Here is a 24904-nt window from a genome sequence, read left to right on the forward strand (position 1 = left end):
CAGGGGACTAGATTGCAGTACTATAGTAGATGAGTCCCCACGAGGATTAGTTGCAGTGCTTTCAAACTCACATGACTCACACTGTTTTACGCTACTTATCTATGAACGCTGTGTTCAGTGTATTCCTATGAGATGCAGCTTCACATCACTTATAAAAGCAGCAGGAGCTTAATAATTGCATGTGGTGGGAAAACCCTGCCCATGCACCACCAAACTCGACATCCAGGAGGAAATACACTTGTCTGTATCTCACATACCCAGACACATTGCCCTATTGTGCATGCAAGCAAAGTACACGTGTTCATTTTAGAAAGGAGGCCCAAGCCACCACCACATAGCACATCTTGATCAACCAGCGAAGCAGTGAACCCTATCACATCATGCCATAGAAATGCTCACAATTAAGCAAGGGAGAGCATTGTGTGGCTACATCTTATAGACTAGACTGGGGTGCTATAAAACTTTATCTCATCTGCCTCTGAATGGGAATGGGAAATAGGCTATACCAGTGATGGTGAACCTCTTAGAGACTGAGTGCCCAAACTGCAACCAAAAACCCACTTATTTATTGCAAAGTGCCACACCAATTTTTATATATCTTCCATGTACTTTATCATTTAGCTATAATACCTGCCTACATTCAATGTGCTGCCTGTGCTGTCCATAGCATGTCCTGCACTATTGAATGGCAGGAAAAGTCTAAGGCATATTGGTACACCATAGACTTTCTCCAGGGTGCGGATGCCCACAGAGATGGCTCTGAGTGCCGCCTCTGGCACCCGTGCCATAGGTTCGCCATTACTGGGCTATACAGCTGTATGTGAGATTGTGTTATGGCAGCAACATCAGAGAGAAAGAAGGAGCCAAGATGGTGGATGTCCCATGTTTGACGCATCAACTTACACAGGTATACACAAGACACACACAAAAAATAGGATATTTCTGTATATAACAGTTGTGACTACTACACAATCTACAGGTAGGGATACCAAATGCAAAATTTTATTGTAGCTGCAAAATATATCTTGCAAGTGCATAAGTGTGAATATTGCAACATAATATTCTCCTTTGAAATTCGTATACAACAGCAGTTAAATCAATTTACCACTATATTGAATAAACCAGGGATGTATTTTATTGAAAGTCCATATTCTTAAAATCAAGTGAACACCGGTATTTTCCATTGAGAAACTTTGAGCAAACAAGACTAGGTATGCAGGGACAGGTGTAATGAAGGCGTTTACCATGGAAGGGAACCTGCAACAAAAACACATAGCAGATTTAGAAAATATAATTTTGAAGCCAACCATGACGTACACTCCTCAAAAAAAAATTAGAGCCTCTGTCACCAGGATCAGCCCTATTAAACCAGACATATTGCCTGGTAGGGCTCATCATGGTGATTAAAACGATACCTCTCATTTGTCTGTGTGCTAAACAGCTACAGAGAAATCTGTGTTTGTATTGTATGCAAATTAGCACTTTAAACACCAAGAGGCAGAGCTGAATCATCTAAGCACTGCTTTGTAACACCCCTTGTGCTGTGCACACTCTCCCTTCATTGACAGGTTTAGACAATAGGCTGGGGGCAGAGCTGTGTCCTAAAGTTGTGTGCTAGCATGTAAATATCATATACACTGTGTACTATTTTTGAATCCAGAGGGAAAACAAACCAGACTGGTGTAGTGAGCTGCATTTATATTTATATAAGCAGATATATAACGTATGTTTGACCGCGACGCGTGGTTGATTAAGTGTGGTTGATTAAGTGTGTGACTTAAGATTAAGTGACTTTAGATTCAGGGACTTCAGTGGGGGACTGCAATTAGCCAGTTTCTTAGTACTACATTATATTGTATTTCTCGCTTTTGTGGTGTAATCCCCATTTAGTATGTGTTGCACAATTGACAACGCAGTCCAGTGCACATCTTGCATGATGTATGCAGTCCTGGAACAGGAGTTCAAGGGTGTATATCTTTGTTCAAGATGTGAGCAAATTACCCATTTGGAATCGCAAATCGAGTCTCTAAACGGGCAAGTTGCAAAAGAGTTTGCTTCTCACCGAGCAAGCACTCTCTGGGGTAGATGAGGGGGAGGGTGACAGAGAGGAGGCTGAGGAAAGTGAGGTAGCTAGCTGGGTAACAGTTAGAAAGCAGGGTAGGGGGAAGAGTGCCAGGTAGGCTAGCCTGATCTGACACACCCCAACAAGTTTGCACATTTTGCAGATGAGGGGGATGTCAGTCCAGTGACGGCACTGCTGCAGCCGGACACTTCCTCTGCCAGTCAGGGGAATGTCATCTCCAGTAAGCTGGGGACCAGCAGAGCCGGGCAGGCTAGACAGGTGCTGGTAGTGGGAGACTCCATTATTAGGGGAACAGATAGTGCAATCTGTCACAAAGACCGTGATCGCCAAACAGTGTGCTGTCTTCTTGGCACTAGAGTTCGACACATTGCGGATCGGGTTGACAGATTACTGGGAGGGGCTGGAGAAGATCCAGCGTTCATGGTCCATATCAGTACCAATGACAAAGTTAGGGGTAGGTGGAGAGTCCTGAAAAATGATTTCAGGGATTTAGGTCAAAAGCTTAGGGCAATGACCTCAAAGGTAGTATTTTCCTAAATACTACCTGTACCACGGGCCACACTAGAAAGGTAGCAGGAGATTAGGGAGATTAACAAGTGGCTCAAGAACTGGTGTAGGAAGGAGGGGTTTGGGTTCCTGGAGAACTGGGCTGACTTCTCTATCGGCTACAGGCTCTATCGTAGGGACGGCTGCACCTCAATGGGGAAGGGGCAGCTGTGTTGGGGAAGAAGATGGCTAGAAGGTTGGAGGAGTGTTTAAACTAGGGACGGGGGGAGGGAAATTACATTATAGGAGGGGAAGATAGTGCAGATAGAGACCGGGGGCAAGGTAGTGGGACTGGGGGAGGAATGGAAGGAGAGACTAGAACAGTTCAGAAGGAAAGGTGTAGGGTAAAAAAATATACATAAACCTCTCAAATGTATGTATACCAATGCCAGAAGCCTGACAAATAAAACTGGGGAACTGGAATTAGTGATGTGTGAGGAGGACTATGACATAGTGGGAATAACTGAGACATGGCTGGATGATAGCTATGACTGGGCAGTTAATGTACAAGGTTACAGTCTGTTAAGAAAGGATTGGCAAAACCGGTGAGGGGGAGGAGTCTGCCTTCATGTAAAGTCCTGTCTAAAGCCCACACTCCGTGAAGATATAAGTGAGGGACATGAACATGTGGAGTCACTGTGGGTAGAGATACATGGAGCTATAAACAATAATAAATTACTAATAGGAGTTTACTATAAACCACCTAATATACCAGAGTCCACATAAAATCTACTACTAAATGAGATAGACATGGCGGCAAATGATAATGAGGTGGTTATTATGGGGGACTTCAACTACCGAGATATAGACTGGGAAACTGAAACAGGTATATCTCATAAAGGAAACAGGTTCTTGGCAATAACCAAAGACAATTACCTCTCCCAACTGGTTCAGGACCCGACTAGAGGGACGGCCATACTGGACTTAGTATTAACCAATAGGCCTGACAGAACAACAGACGTGCAGGTTGGGGGACACCTGGGAAATAGTAACCATAAAGTAATAACCTTCCAATTATCATTCAAAAGAGCGTTTCTACAGGGAGGAACAAAAATACCAAACTTCGAAAAAGCTATATTTGGCCAACTAACTAGGACAAAGTTTTCAAAAATAAAAATACAGCCACAAAATGGGATATCTTTAAAAGCATCCTAAAATCTAATTGTGAGAGGTACATACCGTATGGGAATAAAAGGTTAAGGAACAAAAAGAAACCAATGTGGATAAACAGAACTGTAAAGAAAGCAATAAATGACAAAAAGAAAGCATATAAAACACTAAAACAGGAGGGTTGCACGGAAGCACTGAAAAACTATAAGGAAAAAAATAGAACATGTAAAAAACAAATAAAAGTGGCCAAACTAGAGACAGAGAGATTAATTGCCAAAGAGAGTAAAACTAACCCTAAAATGTTCTTCAATTATATAAATGTTAAAAAGTATAAATCTGAAGGTGTCGGCCCTTTAAAGAGTAATGAGGGGGGAGTCGCAGAGAGCGACGAGGAGAAAGCAAAGCTGTTAAATATTTTTTTTCTCCAATGTATTCACTGAGGAAAATAAACTGTCAGATGAAATGCTGAATGTAAAAATAAATTCCCTATTAAAAATGTCCTGTCTGACCCAGGAAAAAGTACAACAGCGACTTAAAAAGATTAAAATAGACAAATCGCCAGGATCGGATGGCATACACCCCCGTATCCTAAGGGAATTAAGTAATGTCATAGCCAAACCCTTATTTCTGATATTTTCAGACTCTATACTGACAGGGAATGTCCAACAGGATTGGTGCATAGCAAATGTGGTGCCAATATTCAAAAAGGGTCCAAAAACAGAGCCTGGAAACTATAGGCTGGTCAGTTTAACATCTGTTGTAGGTAGACTGAGGGTTTTCTGAGAGATGCTATGTTAGAGCATCTCAACGTAAATAAGCAAATAACGCCATATCCGCATGACTTCATGAGGGATCGGTCATGCCAAACTCATACAATCAGTTTCTATGAGGAGGTAAGTTCTAGACTTGACAGCGGCGAATCAATGGATGTCGTATATCTGGACGTCTCCAAAGCATTTGACACTGTACCACATAAAAGGTTAGTATATAAAATGAGAATGCTCGGACTGGGAGAAAACGTCTGTATGTGGGTAAGTAACTGGCTGAGGGATAGAAAACAGAAGGTGGTTATTAGTGGTACACACTCAGATTGGGTCACTGTCACTAGTGGAGTAACTCAGGGGTCAGTATTGGTCCCTATTCTCTTCAATATATTTATTAATGATCTTGTAGAAGTCTTGCATAGTAAAATATCAATTTTCGCAGATGACACTAAACTGTGTAAAGCAATTAACACTGAAGAGGACAGTATACTACTAAAGAGCGATCTGGATAGACTGGAGGCTTGGGCAGATAAGTGGCAGATGAGGTTTAACACTGACAAATGTAAAGTTATGCACATGAGAAGGAATAATGCAAATCAACCGTACTTATTAAATGGTAAAACACTCGGTAACACTGACATGGAAAAAGATCTAGGAATTTTAATAAACAGCAAACTAAGCTGCAAAAACCAGTGTCAGGCAGCTGCTGCCAAGGCCAAAAAAGATAACGGGTTGCATCAAAAGGGGCATAGAGGCCCGTGAGGAGAACATAGTCCTACCACTTTACAAATCATTAGTCAGACCACACACGGAGTACTGTGTACAGTTCTGGGCTCCTGTGAACAAGGCAGACATAGCAGAGCTGGAGAGGGTCCAGAGGAGGGCAACTAAAGTAATAACTGGAATGGGGCAACTACAGTACCCTGAAGGATTATCAAAATTAGGGTTATTCACTTTAGAAAAAAGACAACTGAGGGGAGATTTAATTACTATGTATAAATATATCTGGGGTCAGTACAGAGATCTATCCCATCAGCTATTTATCGCCAGCACTGTGACGAGAGGACATCCACTGCGTCTGTAGGAAAGAAGGTTTGTACACAAACATAGAAGAGCATTCTTTACGGTAAGAGCAGTGAGACTATGGAACTCTCTGCCTGAGGAGGTGGTGATGGTGAGTACAATAAAGGAATTCAAGAGGGGCCTGGATGTATTTCTGGAGTGTAATAATATTACAGGCTATAGCTACTAGAGAGGGTTCGTTGCTCCAGGGAGTTATTCTGATTGCCTGATTGGAGTCGGGAAGGAATTTTTTATTCCCCTAAAGTGAGGAAAATTGGCTTCTACCTCACAGTTTTTTGTTGTTTTTTTGCCTTCCTCTGGATCAACTTGCAGGATGACAGGCTGAACTGGATGGACAAATGTCTTTTTTCAGCCTTATGTACTATGTTACTATAGCTTCACCACACTTAGATCTGCTCAGAAAGCTAATCTACATATTACTGCTTTATTCACAGACATAATATATTATCATACGGGCACTGGTAATATGTGATAGCTTATAATCATAGAAAAAACATACATCTCTATGTGAAAATTCTATAGCTTAGAAGTTAAGCTGTTGGTTTTGCATGAAGGGATCCCTGGTTTGAATCTTAAGAGAGACTTTGAGGTTTTTTCATTAGATATTTTTTTTCTTCCACATTTATTAGTGTTGATCGAGCACCATAGTGCTTGAGTGCTCGGGGGCTCAGGCCGAACACATCGGAATGCTCGGGTGCTCTACCGAGCACCTGAGCTCACTGGAAGTCATAGAGAGAACGACAGCATTAAACCATGCACCCCTGCTCTGAAGAACCAAGGGAGGGTGCCTGGTTGATAGTAAAAGGTTAGAAATTGATGGAAACACCACCAAAATGATTTGGGAACAGCATGGGGAGGTTGTCAGGATGCATCTTGGACTCCCAGGTCACTGCTGGAAACTATGTTGTCCGAGTTGTACGCCACTTTTACAGACTGACAATAATACGCACAAAACCGAAGATAAAATCAATTTTTGAGGAAAAATTATTAGGAAACATTCTTTCCTGTATATTTACTTGTATATAAAGTAAACGTGCTGCCAAAAATTTGACTCAACACGGGAACCCTCCCCCGGCCTGGACACGGAAAGGATTGACAAATTGATAGCTCTTTCTCGATTCTGTAGGTGGTGGTGCATGGACGTTCTTAATTGGTGGAGCGACTTGTCTGGCAAATTTCTATAACGAACGAGGCTCCTCCGTGATAACTAGTTACGCCTTCCCGGCGGTGAGGATTGTCCAGAATCTTGGAAAGTGAGAATGGACTTGTAGGTGAGGGCCTGCTGGTGAGCTGACACTCAAAAAAATTATATGCGAGGGCCTGCAGGTGAGCTGACTCTGTAAAAAATTATATGCGTGGGCCTGCAGGTGAGCTGACACTGTAACAGATTGTAGGTGAGGGCTTGCTGGTGAGCTGACCCTGTAAATAAATATATTCGAAGGCCTGCTGGTGATCTGACCCTGTAAAACATTATATGCGAGGGCCTGCTGGTGAGCTAACCCTGTAAAGGATTGTAGGTGAAGGCCTACCAGTGAGCTGACCCTGTAAAACATTATATGTGAGGGCCTGCTGGTGAGCTGACCCTCTAAAAAATTATATGCAAGGGCTTCCAGGTGAGATGACCCTGTAAAACATTTTAGGAGAAGGCCTGCTGGTGAGCTAACCCTGTAAAACATCATATGCAAGGGCCTGCTGGTAAGCTGACCCTGTAAAACATTGTAGTTGAGGGCCTGCTGGTGATCTGACCCTGTAAAACATTATATGCGAGGGCCTGCTGGTGAGATGACCCTCTAAAAAAATCCATCCCAGGTTGGGTCAGTGACTTCATTGTCCACCACCTCCTCCTCCACTTCCTCACTCTGTTCATCCTCCTGACTTGTTGACCTAACCACTACCTCAGTGATTGATTGACAACTGGTCTTATCCTCTTCCTCAATCTCTTGAGACAGTAATTGCCGTTGAGTTATTGGCAACTGTGTCTCATCATCATCCACCTCATTAAACAGTAATTGCTATCCCCCACCGTCATCTTCTTGTGATTGTGGATGCTCAAGAGTTTGGGAATCAAGGCACAATATATGTCCCTCTTCAAGCATGCTTGGCAAGAGGGCCAAATCAAGGAATGGCGCTGAAAAGATCTCCTCAGAATATTCGAGTGTGGGATCTCTTGTTTGCCCAGACTCTCCATGGTGGGAGACAGGAGGATCAGGGTGAGGATTGGGTTGAGCAGACTCTTGGTTTACTGAGACTGAACTTGGTGCAAACTGGGACATGAAGTTTGGTATCATGGATGAGTGTGTTTCTTGTGCGCTTGCAGCAGGCACAGTTTCACCGCACCCAGGGCCACGGCGTCTGTGTGCAACATCAGCATCACGACCACTGCCCCGTCCCTTACTGCTCGCCTTATTCATATTAAATGTTATATATGATTGAAAGTCTGTCACACGTACAGTAGTGTAGGATTTGGAAGTGTATGCGCAAACACATTTAAAAAGGTATTTGGGATGTGGAAACGTCACACAGGAGATATTCCACAGATAATATCAATGCTGTCACCAGTGGCTAATGAAAAATTACAGGGAATTTCACAGGTATTTGGGATGAGGAAACATTATACAGGAGAGGTATCACTGGTTATGTCACTGTACGCAGCGTCTACGCAAAAAAGTACACTGTATTTAACAGATCCATTTTAGAAGCGCACACGTTACACTCCAGATGTGGCGCTGGTAATGTCACTGTCCGCTGCAGACACCTTCTACGGAAAAAGTACACTGTATGTCACAGATAAAGTTTTTAAGCACACACGTTATACTGCAGATGTGGCACAGCTAATGTCACTGTCCGCAGCGGACACCGTCTATTGAAAAAGTACACCGTATATCACAGATATTTTTTGGATGCACACACTTTACACAAGAGATGTGGTGCAGCTAATGTCATTATCAGCAGCGGACACCGTCTACGGAAAAAGTGCACTGGATGTCACTTATATTTTAGGGATGCACACACTTTACACAGGAGATGTAGTGCAGCTAATGTCACTGTCCACAGCGGACACCATCTACGGAAAAAGTACACCGTATGTCACAGATATTTTTGGGATGCGTACACTTTACACAGGAGATGTGGCGTAGCTAATGTCACTGTCTGCAGTGAACACCGTCTACAGAAAAAGTACACTGGATGTCAGATATTTTTTGGATGCACACACTTTACACAGGAGATGTGGCGCAGCTAATGTCACTGTCCGCAGCGGAAACCGTCTACGGAATAAGTACACTGTATGCCACAGATATTTTTGGGATGCGTACACTTTACACTGGAGATGTGGTGCAGCTAATGTCACTGTCTGTAGCAGACACCGTCTAAAGAAAAAGTACACAGTATGTCACAGATATTTTTGGGATGCGCACATTTTACACAGGAGATGTCGCGCAGCTAATGTCACTGTCCGCAGCAGACACCATCTACTGAAAAAGTACACTGTATGTCACAGATATTTTTGGGATGCGCACATTTTACACAGGAGATGTCGCGCAGCTAATGTCACTGTCCGCAGCAGACACCATCTACTGAAAAAGTACACTGTATGTCACAGATATTTTTGGGATGCGCACACTTTACACAAGAGATGTGGCGCAGCTAATGTCACTGTCCGCAGCAGACACAGTCTACGGAAAAAGTACACGGGATGTCAGATAATATTTGCATGCGGACACTTTATACTGGAGATGTGGCGCAGCTAATGTCGCTGTCTGCAGTGGCCTAACTATTGTACGCTATAAATAAATATTGCTGCCACACAATAGTCTTTAGAAGGACTTTTGGGTCCGTAAAGTTTTAGCTATTTAGCACAGGTTGCGCTAAAAATATAGATTGCTGCTGCCACACACAATAGTCCTTAAAAGGACTTTTGGGTCTCTGAAAAGTATTGGTGTTAATAGTATTCTTAAATCACTTCCTAATCTGTCTGTCCCTTCCTCAGCACAGCTTTCCCTGACTAAGAATGAGCCGAACATGGGTCATCGGGTGCTATATGGCACCCGATGATGCATCCCGGCCAGCCAATCACTGTAATGCCATCAGCCAACATGGCTACGGCATTACAGTGAGGGCAGTACTTACCTGCACGTTTATGGTGATGGATCATGTGATGGACCTTGTGATGAGTGCATTAACGTCACCACGGGTCTATTTCCTCCTGGGCATCAAGGAAGAAGACAGAAGAGAAGCCGGGCTGAGCGAACAAGTGGATGAGATGAGGTACATTTTTTTTTTTTTTTTTAACCCCTCTATCCCCCCTATTTTACTAAGCATTCTGTATTAAGAATGCTATTATTCCTGGATTAGGGCATACAGAGTGTCTCAGAGGTTCTCACTTGGATTTAGGTCTGAGTAGTGGCGTCGCTAGAGGGGGGCGAGGGGGGGCAATTGCCCCCCCTATGTTGTTCCTTGCCCCCCCGGGTGCCCCCCCGCTGATTCCCCTGAGTGAATACTAATGAGCGCTTCCATTATGGAAGCGCTCATTAGTACCGAAGAACCAGGAAGTGGTGAACGCTCTGTACTCACCACTTCCTGGTCCTCGGCTGTCGGCTGTGCAGGGCTGCGCACAGCGTGAGGTCGCTCTGTGACCTCACGCTGTGCGCGCCAGTTTAGAGCACAGTCGACTGAGGAGGGAGAAAATGGCAGGCGGCGTCCGTCCAGGAGCAGGAGAGGTAAGTGTTTTTTTATTTTATTTTATAAAAAATGTGGCTGCTGGGGGCATTATGGGGGCTAATAGGAGGCATATGGGGCTAATAGGAGGCATATGGGGGCATTTAGACGCATATGGGGCTAATTGGAGGCATATTTGGGGGCTAATTGGAAGCATATTTGGGGGCTAATTGGAGGCATATGGGGGCATTTGGAGGCATATTTGGGGGCTAATAGGAGGCATATTTGGGGGCTAATAGGAGGCATATTTGGGGGCTAAAAGGAGGCATATGGGGCTAATAGGAGGCATATGGGGGCTAATAGGAGGCATATGGGGGCTAATAGGAGGCATATGGGGGCTAATTGGAGGCATATGGGGTCTATGGGGCTAATTGGAGGCATATGGGGGCTAATTGGAGGCATATAGGGGCTAATTGGAGGCATATAGGGGCTAATTGGGGGCTAATAGGAGGCATATGGGGGCTAATTGGTGGCTAATTGGAGGCATATGGGGGCTAATTGGAGGCATATGGGGTCTATGGGGCTAATTGGAGGCATATGGGGGTTAATTGGAGGCATATGGGGGCTAATATGAGGCATATGGGGGCTAATATGAGGCATATGGGGGCTAATAGGAGGCATATGGGGGCTAATAGGAGGCATATGGGGGCTAATATGAGGCATATGGGGGCTAATTGGAGGCATATGGGGGCTAATTGGAGGCATATGGGGGCTAATTGGAGGCATATGGGGGCTAATTGGAGGCATATGGGGGCTAATTGGAGGCATATGGGGGCTAATTGGAGGCATATGGGGGCTAATTGGGGGCTAATAGGAGGCATATGGGGGCTAATTGGGGGCTAATTGGAGGCATATGGGGGCTAATTGGAGCCATATGGGGGCTAATTGGAGGCATATGGGGTCTATGGGGCTAATTGGAGGCATATGGGGGCTAATTGGGGGCATATGGGGGCATATGGGGGCTAATTGGGGGCATATGGGGGCTAATAGGAGGCATATGGGGCTAATAGGAGGCATATGGGGGCTAATTAGAGGCATAATGGGGGCTAATTAGAGGCATAATGTGGGCTAATGAGGCATAATGGGGCTAATATGAAGAATAATGGGGGCTAATGAGGCATAAGGGCTGATATGGGGGCTAATGAGAGGCATAATGAGGGCTAATGAGAGGCATAATGTGTCATCCACAGATGCCCCCATAACAGTGTGTCTTCCACAGATCCCCCATAACAGTGTGTCTTCCACAGATCCACCATAACAGTGCGCCTGTGCACTGACGAGAGACAGAAAGAAGGGGAAAGAATCCGCGGAAGCAAGCAGAGGAGGCACAGCAGACGACTGAATAGCTTCTTTTGTAAGTAAATTGTTTTATTATAAATGTATCCCTGCATACCGCAACTCTCTAGTATTTTGTAATCTTATTTCTATATACTTATTTTGTTTTTGCCCCCCCATTTTTGACTGTGGTATCTTTGTGCCCCCCCTATATATTGTTCCTAGAGTCGCCACTGGGTCTGAGGAATGTGAGGGTCAGTCAATGGCATCAATGCCTTTGTCATCCAGGAACTGCCTACACCCTCTGGCCACATGAGGTCGGACATTGTTCTCCACCAGGGGGAACCCAGAACCCACTGCACCAGCACAAGGTTTGACAATGGCTCTGAGGATTTCATCTTGGTGCCTAACAGCAGTCACACTCATTGGTAGTAGGTTTTGCCTTAAAGGGAATCTGTCACCTCCCACAAGTCCTATTAAGTATGTATTGAACACATGCCTCTGACCTTTGATCAGTAATTTGTATGTCAATACTTACCCCCAGCCATGTACACAGATCTCATAGGTCCCATAGCATAACTAGGGCCCCCCTTTGCCCCACCCAGTATGCATGCTTCAAACACTCCCAGGCAAAGCGGAATCCAAAGTGTGATGCCTATACATCATGAATTTACTATTTGCTTTATTAAAGGAGTTGTCTCACTTCAACAAATGGCATTTATTATGTAGACACAGTTAACACAAGTCTCTTACTAACATATTGAGGCTTTATTAATATTTCAATCACAGAGTATATAAGCCTAATTTCCAGGGGTTACTACCAGCTTGCAATCCAGCAGTGGTGGCCGTGCTTGGACACTATAGGAAAAAGCGCCAGCCTTTCTGGTGGACAGGACAGTGGAAGCGTGCAGTAGGCACACATATACACTTTTTATCTGCATTGCACCCGATCGACATAACCCCTGAAAGAAGTAGTGTATAATGCGATGGAAAAATAAATCAAGCCAGCAAAGGAGGCAATATGGACATTTACAATACATTAGTAACTGCCTTGTATTAACGTTGTCTACATGATAGCTGTCATTTGCTGAAGGGAGACAATCCCTTTAAGCTTGAAACTATTTTATTTAAAATAAATTGTAATAAAAAAAAACTCACTCTCTGCCTCACTGACATTATCTGACTTCTATGGAAAAAGTGGAAATATGGAGTTTAATCTGAAAACCATATGTATCAATGCATTTACACCAGACAACTGGCGTAACTACATTGATAAATCTCCAGCTTCCTTGATAAAACTGGCTGGCTGCAGTCATCACAAGGGGGATCTCAATATATAGGAGTTTGTACAGCTAACATTGACTGCAATGGAAGCTATACTCTACTTACACAGGAAAATGTACTGTTTCACATGTTCGGGACAGAAGAAGGATTTTAGTTCTGGCATCCCTTCCTCTGAGCCCCATAGCCACTGTTCATGACTGTCCCTCTGCAGTGCACCCCTGGAAAACAGTCCCTCTCCATTATGTGTGCATGGTCATCTCATTGCATTTCAGAGCTGGTTTGCATGCACACAACAGGAGAACTATTCACAGACAAATGACTGGTCAGATGTCAGTGGCGGATGTTCTATACTCATATTACTTTACTCCACGGGGCTTGAAGGAGATGACAGATTCCCTTTAAGTCATGACTTTAAAATGTTGTCTCCATTACTCTATACATCATATTGTAGCAAATTGTAAATTATGATATATTCCTTGAGTAAGTCTATTATAGCACCTTCCACTATGGGAATTTAAATACCCATAGTGTACATAGGAATATACACTGTTTCGGGTATTCATATGTTTATGTTCTCTTTAGAACTTCCCAAGGACCATCTATAGGCAGAGATATACTGGGTAATGTTTTGTCAACAAGTTATGGCCATATTTGTGTGATTATATGGGGGTACTGCCTTAGAACCTGGAAAATCATATGGTTGTGTGGTCAACTGTCCAAATGTTAAAACACAATTGAATTATATAGCAAGGGAATGACTTAAAGTCGGCCAGGAAACAGCAGAACGTGTTGGCATTCACTGTTTCAGCAGCTCCCATTGCATCTAGTAATTCTCCTGAAGCCTGGAGGCATGTCCTAATACAGGCTGTCTGTCAGTACTATACTGATTAAAACGACTATACCTATTCAAAACATTGCATCTTACTTGGTAATTAAACTATTGCTAAAGAAAGACAAGAAGTGCTGCGGTTTTTTATATTCGGACTGTCTACCGGGACCTTTGGGCCAGGGTCCAACACTGCGAGAACAACCACTTACTGGAGTTCACCCTTGGATCATATGGTGGTGCTGTTGTCGCCTTTCTTCTTTAAAACATCATAATAGCAATACAAACCAAATTGCAAATACCCTGTCTGGGGTATTGCATATGCAGTGGTTATATTGGTGGGGACAGGATACCTTATGGCTGAATGGATGACATTCCTCTCCTTCCTGTCCCATTGGGGTGCACATTCTTAGTCCACGTAACCACAAACTGATTGCACAGCAAGATCCAACTCCACATTGTAGATCTCTTTCACAGGCCTAATAATTCAAAAAGATATTTTTTTTATAAATCACCTCATATCACATTACAATCAGCACATCAGAGAAACAAGTCAAAAACGATGGCAGCCTTATAAAATACATGTATAAAATAATTTTAGGTATCCCGTTATTGTATATGACCCATAATTACAGAGTCGGAAGTAGAATGGCCTGGTTTTTAACAAACACAGCCTCCATGCAACTAAGCTGCCAGTTGAGCATCCCCGTTTTGGAACTATTGTGGCTTCTCTTTAAAAAAAAAAAAGCCCCTTAGCCCTTTCATGACTCAACCATTTTCTGTTTTGGCATTTTGGTTTTTTTACTCACAGCATTCCCAAAGAAATAATGATTTTTATTTTTCCGTTCACATAGCTGGATACCCCTTCCAGTTTTATTTCAGCCCGTGGGAGTGGCCCAGTTTCACAACATGACCCTCAACTTAAAAATTGTATACAATAAAATATTGTATACAATTTGCATGGAACTAAATAATAAAAGAAAATGCAGTATTCTCAAACTTTCCCATGGTGGTAGCTATGGTCATTTCCAAAGATATGATTTTAATGTGACACCTAGACAACTAACTCAGAAAACTATTGATTTCTATGGAACACTGGTGTGGGCATGTTCAGTCCAAAGGTCAATGGGCTCAGTGTAGAAAGAAGAGCTGCACTGTGTCCATCCTGTCCCTTCTGCCTTCTACCATCTAATAACAGTAACCAAAGGTGTGACTTTTTATTGCAATCCTACCTTATCGGCACAAAAAAAAAGAAGTGTCAGGGATGTAACAATGTAACAATCAGTACAAATGGTAATAGATATGTAGGGAAAAGGGGTCCAACTCATCTCAAACCCTAGGCAAGTGCTGGAGTAGAGGCACCAAAAATCAGGCATTCACCTAACAAAAAAGGCCTTTTATGCCTCTGAATATACATAAGACAAGGACCATTCTTTGTTCTGTATGGTGGTGAATATGTGTGGGCTGGCATGAGAAAATTCAATTACACGTGGTCGTCACAGGTGTTCAATTCCTCCGAGATCCATGCCTCATTCTTTTTTAGAAATGTGAGGTAGTCCACACTGTCGTGAGCTAGGCAAGTTCGCTTATCGGTCATGATCCCCCTTGCTGCGTTGAACGTCCTTTTGGACAGGACACTCGATGAGGGGCAAGCCAAGAGTTCCATGGCAAATTGTGCCAGCTATGGCTACAGGTCAAGCCTGCACACCCAGTAGACCAGGGGTAAATCGCTTCTCAGAGCGTCCACATCGGCCGTTAACCCAATATAGTTAGACACCTGACGGTCTAGGCATTTCCTGAGGCTAGATCCGGAGTGCGGCTCTCGATGGGTTGGCTGCAATAAAATATCTGAAGTGACCAACACATCTTCAAACCACCCTTTTCTTGCAGGCGTGATAGGATTGGTACCCGCACCTGTTTTGCTGTTGGTGGAAATTCCTCTGCCAGCGCCTACAACAGCAGAATGCAGCATCTCTCGCAGCAAGGCCTGGAATGCTGCATTCTGACAGCCCTCTGTGACTGCTGGTAACATGTCCGCCATGGTTCTGGGGAGCTTGGGGGGTGCCATGGAAGATGCGGAAGCAGTGGAAAAGGAGGAGTCAGCCGAGGAGGAGATGGAGGATGGGGTAGGCGGAGGAGAAGAATAGGCAGGCCTGCATGCAGTCCGTGGCGGTAACACCAAATTCAAATGGGTGCCACAGGTTATATGCTTGACAGCCGTCAGAAGGTTCACCCAGTGGGCAGTAAAAGATATGTACCTTTCCTGCCTGTGTTTGCTAGACCACGTGTCTGTGGTCAGATGTATCTTGGCACCAACACTGTGTGCCAGAGATATATTCAATCGGCGATAAACGTGCCATATAGCTCTGGGATGCCCTTCTGAAAGAAATATTTCCTTCCGGTGACCTTCCATTGCGGTGTGCCAATGGCTACAAATTTTCTAAAGGCCTCCAAGTCCACCAGTTTATAAGGCAGTAGTTGGCAGGCTAGCAGTTCCGACAAGCCAGCAGTCAGCCGTTGGGCAAGAGGGTTATCTGGCATCATCAACTTTTTACGCTCGAACATTTGGGCCACGGAAGCCTGCCTTTTGCCAGATGAATGCGACGATGGCACGGTGGAAGGTGGAGTGGAGGACAAAGGGGAAGAGAGAGAAGAAGGAGAAGAGGCAGGACATGGAGCATTGGGAGTGTGGCTTTGTGGGTTCTGACGGCGTTGCTCCCACTGGGCTTGGTGATGGGAGACCAGGTGCCTTCTTAAGGCAGTCGTCCCTAGGTGAGTGTTGGGCTTATCGCGACTTGTGCGTTGACAGCACAGACTGCAGATGGCAACACTATTGTCAGCAGCTGACACGTTAAAAAAAGCCATCACTGCAGAGCCATGCGTTGGCGTCCAGGGAGCACAAGATGTCTCCATGCATGGTAAATGGTTCACTCCAGATATATTTACAGTCTGCTTTTTGCCTCCTGTGCACTGCGAGTTCTGCCTGCTTCTCCTCCCTATCTGTTGCTCCGTCTTTCCCTCTGAACTCTCCTCCTCTTCTTCTCTTGTGGGCACCCTTTTGACGTCCATCGACACGTCATCATCGTCACCTTCACCACCACTGACATTAGAGTTCTTAGAGTAGGCAGAAACAGCGAAGACCACCCTCCTTGGGCTGATCTGGGTCAGACCGCTGTGTGGTGGCTGCTGCTACCTCCTCTTCCTCATCTGATGCCAAGAATAGCTGCGCATCGGTAAGGTCTGGGAATGGATGGGAAAATAATTCCTCTGACTTGAGTGGGGGGGGGGCTATGGTGGTGGTTTTGGTGGTGTCTTTAGGGGTGTATACAGCAGAGATTGAGGAGTGTGCAGATACAGAGGATGAGAAGGGTGCAGAAGCGGAAGGCTGAGTGAGCCACTCAACCTACTCTGGTGTGTCCACCAACTTCCCACTTAGGCTCCAGCCTGGTGCACCTGCCCGACCCCTACCACCCCTGTGGAACGGCCTGCCTCTTCCTCTGCCTGTCATTATTAAAATGACCCTGCGCCAAAGTCCCTAGAGAAGAGCAGTATTTGTGGAAGCAGGTATATCACAGGCCTCAATCAGTATTTGGTGGAAGCTGGTATATAGCACCCCTCAATCAGAATTTTGTGGATGCATGTATATAGAACCCCTTAATCATTATTTTGTAGAAGCAGGTATATTGCACCCCTTAATCAGTATTTTGTGGAAACAGGTATATAGAACACCTGAATCAATATTTGGTGGAAGCAGGTATATCGCACCCCTCAATCAGTATTTTGTGGAATCGGTTATATCAAACTCCTCAATCAGAATTTAGTGGAAGCAGGTATATCGCACCCCTTAATAAGAATTTTGTGGAAGCAGGTATATATCGCACCCCTCAATCAGTATTTTGTAGAAGCAGGAATATATCGCACCCCTCAATCAGTATTTTGTGGAAGCAGGAATATTGAACCTCTTATTCAGTATTTTGGAGAAACAGATATATTCCACCCCTCAATCAGTATGTCACGGTGCGCTCTGTGCGGAGGCCGGGACGGCTGGGGCGAGCATGTGTCCTCAGCATGCCCGACATCGCCCGTTCCCATGCTAACCGCAATGGGGCTGAATTGGAACTAAGGAATCATGTGACGCTGGTCACGTCACATGACTCCACCAGCGCCCTATTTAAACAGGCAATCTGCTGGCCACAGATTGCCTGTTATTGAGGTCCTTCCTTCGATTACTTACCTGGTTTGTTGATTCTCCTGCTCGTGTTATACTTCCCACCCGTCTCATCCCTTGATCTTGGCGTTCCCTCCTGGTTCTGACTTCGGCTTCCTCCTGGCGATCATCTGCTTGCTCCTCTGGTACTTTGCTGCTCTCTTGGTTATAGACTCAGTTCGTTTTGACTGATCTGTTGTATATTTGTCCGTTTTCCCTGCACTTATCCTAGTTGAGAGTTTTTCGACCAGTTTTCCCTTGTCACTAGGACTTGTGAGGCAAGTAGGCAGGGATAGGGGTGCAGGTTGAGCTCAGTGGCAACTTCCCCCACTCCCTGTCTGTGTGTGACAGTATTTTGTTGAAACAGGTATATAGAACACCTAAATCTATATTTGGTGGAAGCAGGTATATCGCACCCCTCAATCTGTATTTTGTGGAAGCAGGTATATCAAACCCCTTAATCAGTATTTTGTGGAAGTAGGTATATCACACCCCTCAATCAGTAATTTTGTGGAAGCAGGTATATGGAACCCCTTAATCAGTATTTTGTAGAAGCAGGTATATTGCACCCCTCAATCAGTATTTTGTGGAGACGGGTATATAGAACCCCTGAATTAATATTGGGTGGAAGCAAGTATATCGCACCAATCAATCAGTATTTTGTGGAAGGCGGTGTATCACAGGCCTCAATCAATATTTGGTGGAAGCAGGTATATCACATCCCTCAATCAGTTTTTTGTGGAAACAGGTATATAGAACCTTTTAATCAGTATTTTGTAGAAGAAGGTTGTGGCGAAACCAACCTCGCCACTGGGTTTTGGAGGGCCCTGGCTACTAGCCTCTTGCCCCAGGATTATGGCCCATACTATCTTTGAAGGAGAAGACAGACCGGCCGCACAGCTTAAATCTGTGGAACTGTTTTGGGCAGAAAAGCCATGCTTTGCAGCCGGCCAAATGTGACTTCCATGGAATTCGGGAACCCCTGCTCGGATCTGGGTGATTTTTTTGATATGTTGTTCACCCAGATCAGAGCTATCCATGGATGTATACATTATGGGGATATGTGGGGTTTTGGGGAGTTTTCTGTGTTTTGGGGAAAAATTTGTGTTTTCTGTCTGTGAGTGATTAAGTTAGCCCATTACGATTGGTAATTGTATTTTGTTGATTGCATCTCAGACAATGCCAGTGTGTTAGTTAATTGCGTCACAGACAATGCTTATTGTATTTTTAGTTGATTGCATTACAGACAGAGGGAAGGGGATTTTGTGTACAATTGCTGGGAAGGTTTCAATACTGTAAATGCATGTGATTGGCTGTTTTTACAAAACCCTGTGGGTGGTAACCTTGTTGGAAGATGTGAATAAATCAATGCTTGTGTGTTCAAATAAAGGGAGTTCCTGTTTTACCCTTTACCAAGTTGAGGCTGGTGTTTGGGTAACTGATCGACACTGGGGGATTGCTATACGCTGAAGATTTTCTATACTCCCCTGGCATAACTACTAGCTCTTGTAAGAGCTGTTCCTGCTCTCTGGTTTTAGGAGAGGTTCACCCACTGAAGCCTGGAGCCTTGTCGTAGGTCCAGGGTGGGTAGGAGACGGTGAGACCTCAACCAAGCTTTGGCGGTTCGTGGGGTGTGCAGTGCGTACGGTGTCAAGTGGAGTGCTTGGAGTCCTCGGAAAGCACTAGGAGCATCTATCGACGGAGGTACCCTGTCGGGGTGCCAGGAGATCCGTTACAAAGGTATATCCCACTCCTCAATCAGTATTTTGTGGAAACAGTTATATAGAACACCTGAATCAATATTTGGCGGAAGCAGATATATCACACCCCTCAATCAGTATTTTGTGGAAGCAGGTATATCAAACCCCTTAATCAGTATTTTGTGGAAGCAGGTATATCACACCCCTCAATCAGTAATTTTGTGGAAGCAGGTATATGGAACCCCTTAATCAGTATTTCGTGGAAGCAGGTATATCGCACCCCCCAATCAGTATTTTGTGGAAGCAGGAATATAGAAGCCCCTTAATCAGTATTTTGTGGAAGCCGGTGTATTGTTCAGCACAAAAATGCAAATACAAAATGCATTTGACAAGCATCTCACTTTATAAATAAGCGTAGCATGAACACTATAATATTTTTTGTGACTATGACATTATTGTACTTTATCTAATTTGCAGAGTGCTGTTGCATTGTTATTTTTTCTCTATGTTTTCTGCCATGGCAGTGTGCACCTGCGCATTGGGATGTGCTGACTAACCTCCTTTTCTTTGCAGGCCTCAATCAATATTTGGTGGAAGCAGGTATATAGAACCACTTAATCTGTATTTTGTAGAAGCAGGTATATCGCACCCCTCAATCAGTATTTTGTGGAAACAGGTATATAGAACCCCTGAATCAATATTTGGTGGAAGAAGGTATATCGCACCCCTCAATCTCTATTTTGTGGAAGCAGGTATATCAAACACCCTACTTTTACATTCGCGGCAGGATGGATCCGACAGGCTGTTCACCCTGTCATATCCGTCCTTCCGCTATTTCACTGTGCCACCGGACAGCCGCTCCACCCCCATTGACTATAATGGGGACAGGGGGGGATCTCCGGCGCAGCACGGCAGTGCACGGCGAAAGGCCGCCGGACTAAAAGTCCTGCATGTCCGACTTTTTAGTCCGGTGGCCTCTCACCACAAACTATAGTACTGCGCTGGAGTTCCGCCCCGTCTCCATTATAGTCAATGGGGACGGAGCGGCATTCCGGCGCCACGGCGAAATAGCGGAAGGACGGATCCGACAGGGTGAACAGCCTGTCGGACCCGTCCTGCCGCAAGTGTGAAAGTACCCATAATCAGTATTTTGTGGAAGTAGGTATATCGCACCCCTTAATCAGTATTTTGTGAAAGCTGGTGTATCGCAGGCCTCAATCAATATTTGGTGGAAGCAGGTATATTGCACCCCTCAATCAGTATTTTGTGGAAGCAGGTATATCAAACCCCTTAAACAGTATTTTGTGGAAGCAGGTATATCGCACCCCTCAATCTGTTTTTTTGGGGCAACAGGTTTATCACACCAGTAGCAATTAGTTATTCCAATAGTGTTTTGTCCCTCTGTATAGCTGTGGTATCGCAGCAGAACCGCACATAACTGCTGCACAAAACAAAAGCACTTTAATATACTTTCTATGTTAGAAAGTATATTATAAGCTATAGAGACATTATAGGATATTACACCACTCTGGCATTCCTAATGTGGGACATGCGCTATAACACCTTGGAAGGCCCCTTGGATAGCACCCTGTGCACGCTGAAATTGACGTCATGACAAATACAGAATATTACCCCCCCTTACCTGGCCACTGCATATCACACCCCTGCCTCAATTAGTTTTTTGGGGGGGCAACTGATATATCACACCAACCAATTAGTTGTTCCAACAGTGTTTTTCCCTCTATATAGCTGCGGTATCGAAGAACTGCTGCCCAATGCAAATGCACTATAATATACTTTCTATGTTAGAAAGTATATTAAAAGTATATTACACCCCTCAGTATATTACACTTATCGATAGTACACCTACACCAGTCCTTAAAAGGACTTTTGTGGCCCTATTAACTAGCGTTTGGTGTCCCTGCTCCACAATGCAACCTCTCCCTACACTGGCAAAACACAGAATGTAAAATGGCTACCAGATTGGGTTCTGTTATAGGGTGGAGGTGTGTCCATGTGCTGTCTCAATTGCCTGTCCTGCCCACCTGATGGATGTGTCATGGGTGAAAGTTTGGGGCAATGCAAAAGAATATGGTGCATGCGAACATCGCCATATGTTTGCATGTTCGGCGAATTGGAAATGAGCAAAGTTCGCAGTTAAACTACCTCTGGGCGAACCGCAAGGCCATCTCTAATTCACACCCTTAGGCCCCTTTCACACGAGCGTGACGTATTAGGTCCGGATGCGTTCACGGTACGTTCAGTGAAACTTGCACCATTTTACAAGCAAGTTCAGTCAGTTTTGTCTGCGATTGTGTTCAGTTGTTCAGCTTTTTCCGCGCGGGTGCAATGCGTTTTGATGCGTTTTTCACGCTCGTGATAAAAAGCTGAAGGTTTACAAACAACATCTCCTAGCAATAATCTGTGAAAAACGCATCGCACCCGCACTTGCTTGCGGATGCAGTGTGTTTTTCACTCAGCCCCATTTACTTCTATGGGACCAGGGCTGCGTGAAAAACGCAGAATATAGAACATGCTGCGATTTTCACCCAACACAAAACTGTACACATTGAAATGAATGGGTCAGGATTCAGTGTGGGTGCTATGCATTCACGCCACGCATTGCACCCGTGCGGAAAACTCGCTCGTGTGAAAGGAGCCTTAGGATGCCCATCCAGTCAAACTCTATGGTAGAACATAGAGCCTTTGGCTCCTCGCCCCACCACAGGTGGATATACACATTGGGGGACATTTATCAAACTGGTGTAAAGTAGAACTGGCTTTGTTGCCCATAGTAAACAATCAGATTCCACCTTTCATTTTCTAAAGGAGCTGTGAAAGGTGAAATCTTATTGGTTGCTATGGGCAACTAAGCCAGTTCTACTTTACACCAATTTGATAAATATCCCCTATTATTCTAAAGTTGATAAAAATGACCAATTTCAACCGAAACAAAACATTTATCTGATGAAATTTAACTACGAACTATGGTTTTAGCTGACCGATGACAAACCATTACTGCGTGTTTAATATATTTTTTTGATAGTTAGACAAAATATCTTTCATTCAAAATTGATCGTGAACAATTAAATTACAAAACACAATGTATTTGCTGCAGTTTTCATAAAATCATGTTGGAAATTATGCAGTTAGGTACAAATTTACAGAACTGTGATTGTGCAGTTAAATTTGGGTTGGTTATGCATGGATTTTGTAGCATAACCGCTGTGAATTTACCAGCAGCATTGCTGCAAAACTGCAATTTTGCAAATTTGCACAGAATTACATTAATTCCAACATGGTTCTATGTAAAGTGAAGCAATATTGCACCATTTTGCACAGATTTTTACCAAATTACAGCAAAGTGTGTTACAAAAGAGGTTGGGCAGCCCACTGTGTGACCAGACAATTGGGAATCTGCCTAGGAGAGCAGATTGCCAGACCAGTCCTAGTAGTGTTTATCTAATATAGGACTATGGCATACTGGAACTCGGTTACACTACTTTACAACCCACAATCAATTTTGATTGCAAACCATAAGGTCTCTTGATAGTAGTTTTGAGTATAATTTTTTATTTTTTTTGTCATATCCACAGTTTCTCCTATTTCAGTAGGCTAGAATACAACAATTTGTATATATTTTACAATTATTGACAATAGAACTCATCATTTACCATAGTAATATAGTATTTTTGTCAAAGAAACAGTTACATTTCATGTACAGTATTCTACACGTTCATGTATGTGAAGGCATAAACAAAGCTCTAATTGTTATATAACTTATTAACCTATGTACTTTATGTTCCACTGACTGCTGGCTTACTGTACATATTGTAGGGTAAATTTATCATGAGGGAAATTGTTAAAGTCAGTTTTCTTTGTGAAATATGTGACAGTGTTTGATAACTTTGGTGCATCTTTAAAGATAGCACCTTTGGTAAATGTGCCATATACCTCATTAACATCGATAACCATGCCAACTTCCCCACCCACTTTTGAAGAGTGTCAAGAGTAGTGTAAAATTGCAAAAAGGTGCACATTTTTGTTTTAAGCAAAAAATTTGCTGCCATATTTTGGGTGTAATAAGTTTCTTCTTTAGTGTTGCATATGACAGTATTTTTCACATGTAAAATGCCAGAGAAATGTGATTGCCAACTATATTTCATGCCCTTTAATATAATATGCAGTATAAATTAATAACATACAATTTTAGTAAATTATGCAAAAAATGTAATTTGAAATTGTCTCCTACCACTGGAAAAAAAATAGAAATTCAATTAAAAATAATCAAATTTTGGGAAAAATGGAAACGTGAATAGATGTTTTAATTAGAAAAAAACTATTGTGCTGCTTGTCAATAAGATCAAAACATTAGTGCAAAGTTTATACAATAATTATTCTTACATGTTCGCTCATCCTGATGATAGCATAAATCTTTTTAAAATATTAATCTAAGGGAGTATAGATTCTAAAATTTGTCTACTCTTATATATTAATAAAATCACCATTATTAGCAATCAATAAAATTTTGAGAGACTTACCCCGGTTATGACTGCACACTTTGAAAATGTAACAATCAAGAGAAGGAAAACAGCTTGCATCATCATTTTCATTTCTTGGGTTGGGGTACCAGCAAATTCTCTCTGATCACTTTCTCCAGTCTGCTTGCAGTCTGGCAGCAGCTTCCTTCAGCCACTGTATATAAGCAAAACGTTTCTTCAGTTTTCCCACTTCATCTGATGCTCTTCTGAATCTATAATGAACATTAAATAAAAAAAGAGCATTCTGACAGATCTGTTCACTGAGTGGCAAATGAGAGGCAGAGGTTGTATGCTCTATCACAACACTGAGGTTGTCACATTGAAGTTTTTTTTTTTTACATTTGTATGGCTATATGGGTTTTTGTTACTATTTAAAACATTTGAGCTATCTATTTATGTGCTTTTAGTCAACGTTCATTTGTATTTTATTTTTTGATCAGTAATTTTTCTGTATTCCATTACAATGTTTTTATGTAACTAGAAAATGATTGGCTGAAAGAAATCTCACATGTAAAAAGACTGGAGATTTGTATACAAGAGAGTATCAACATAGCAGAAAGGAAAAAAAAAAGGAATATATCCATTCACATATTAAAAGATGAAGCAACATAAAACAGAGCCCCACACTCCAGTAGCTACAACAAAGCATAGACTTGAGATCATAAGGTAAATGAGAATAGTTGCTTCATCTACAGTCGTGGCCAAAAGTTTTGAGAATTACATAAATATTGCAAATTGGAAAAGTTGCTGCTTAAGTTTTTATAATAGC

At 43.3% G+C, this 24904-nt stretch overlaps 1 protein-coding gene across 1 annotated transcript; it reads right to left on the minus strand.

The window, feature by feature from the left end:
• Nucleotides 1-1134: 1134 nt before the first annotated feature.
• Nucleotides 1135-24201, minus strand: PROK1 (prokineticin 1). Its single transcript, XM_044285672.1, has 3 exons — nucleotides 24136-24201; nucleotides 14041-14166; nucleotides 1135-1257 (listed from the first exon to the last, which is right to left on the minus strand). The coding sequence occupies exons 1-3, from the start codon at nucleotides 24199-24201 to the stop codon at nucleotides 1135-1137; spliced, it is 315 nt and encodes a 104-aa protein (XP_044141607.1).
• Between the last annotated feature and the right edge of the window lie 703 nt (nucleotides 24202-24904).

The sequence above is a fragment of the Bufo gargarizans genome, chromosome 3 (assembly GCF_014858855.1).
Source record: "Bufo gargarizans isolate SCDJY-AF-19 chromosome 3, ASM1485885v1, whole genome shotgun sequence".
Taxonomy (NCBI): domain Eukaryota; kingdom Metazoa; phylum Chordata; class Amphibia; order Anura; family Bufonidae; genus Bufo; species Bufo gargarizans.

Excerpts from the sequence above, each read along its gene's own strand:
- PROK1 (XM_044285672.1), bottom strand. The coding sequence starts at position 24,201 with ATGATGATGCAAGCTGTTTTCCTTCTCTTGATTGTTACATTTTCAAAG. Across the intron at positions 14,167-24,135 it reads AGTGTGCAGTCATAACCGGG|GCCTGTGAAAGAGATCTACA; the intron begins GTAAGTCTCTCA and ends TTGAATTATTAG. Across the intron at positions 1,258-14,040 it reads GTCATCCATTCAGCCATAAG|GTTCCCTTCCATGGTAAACG; the intron begins GTATCCTGTCCC and ends TTTTTGTTGCAG.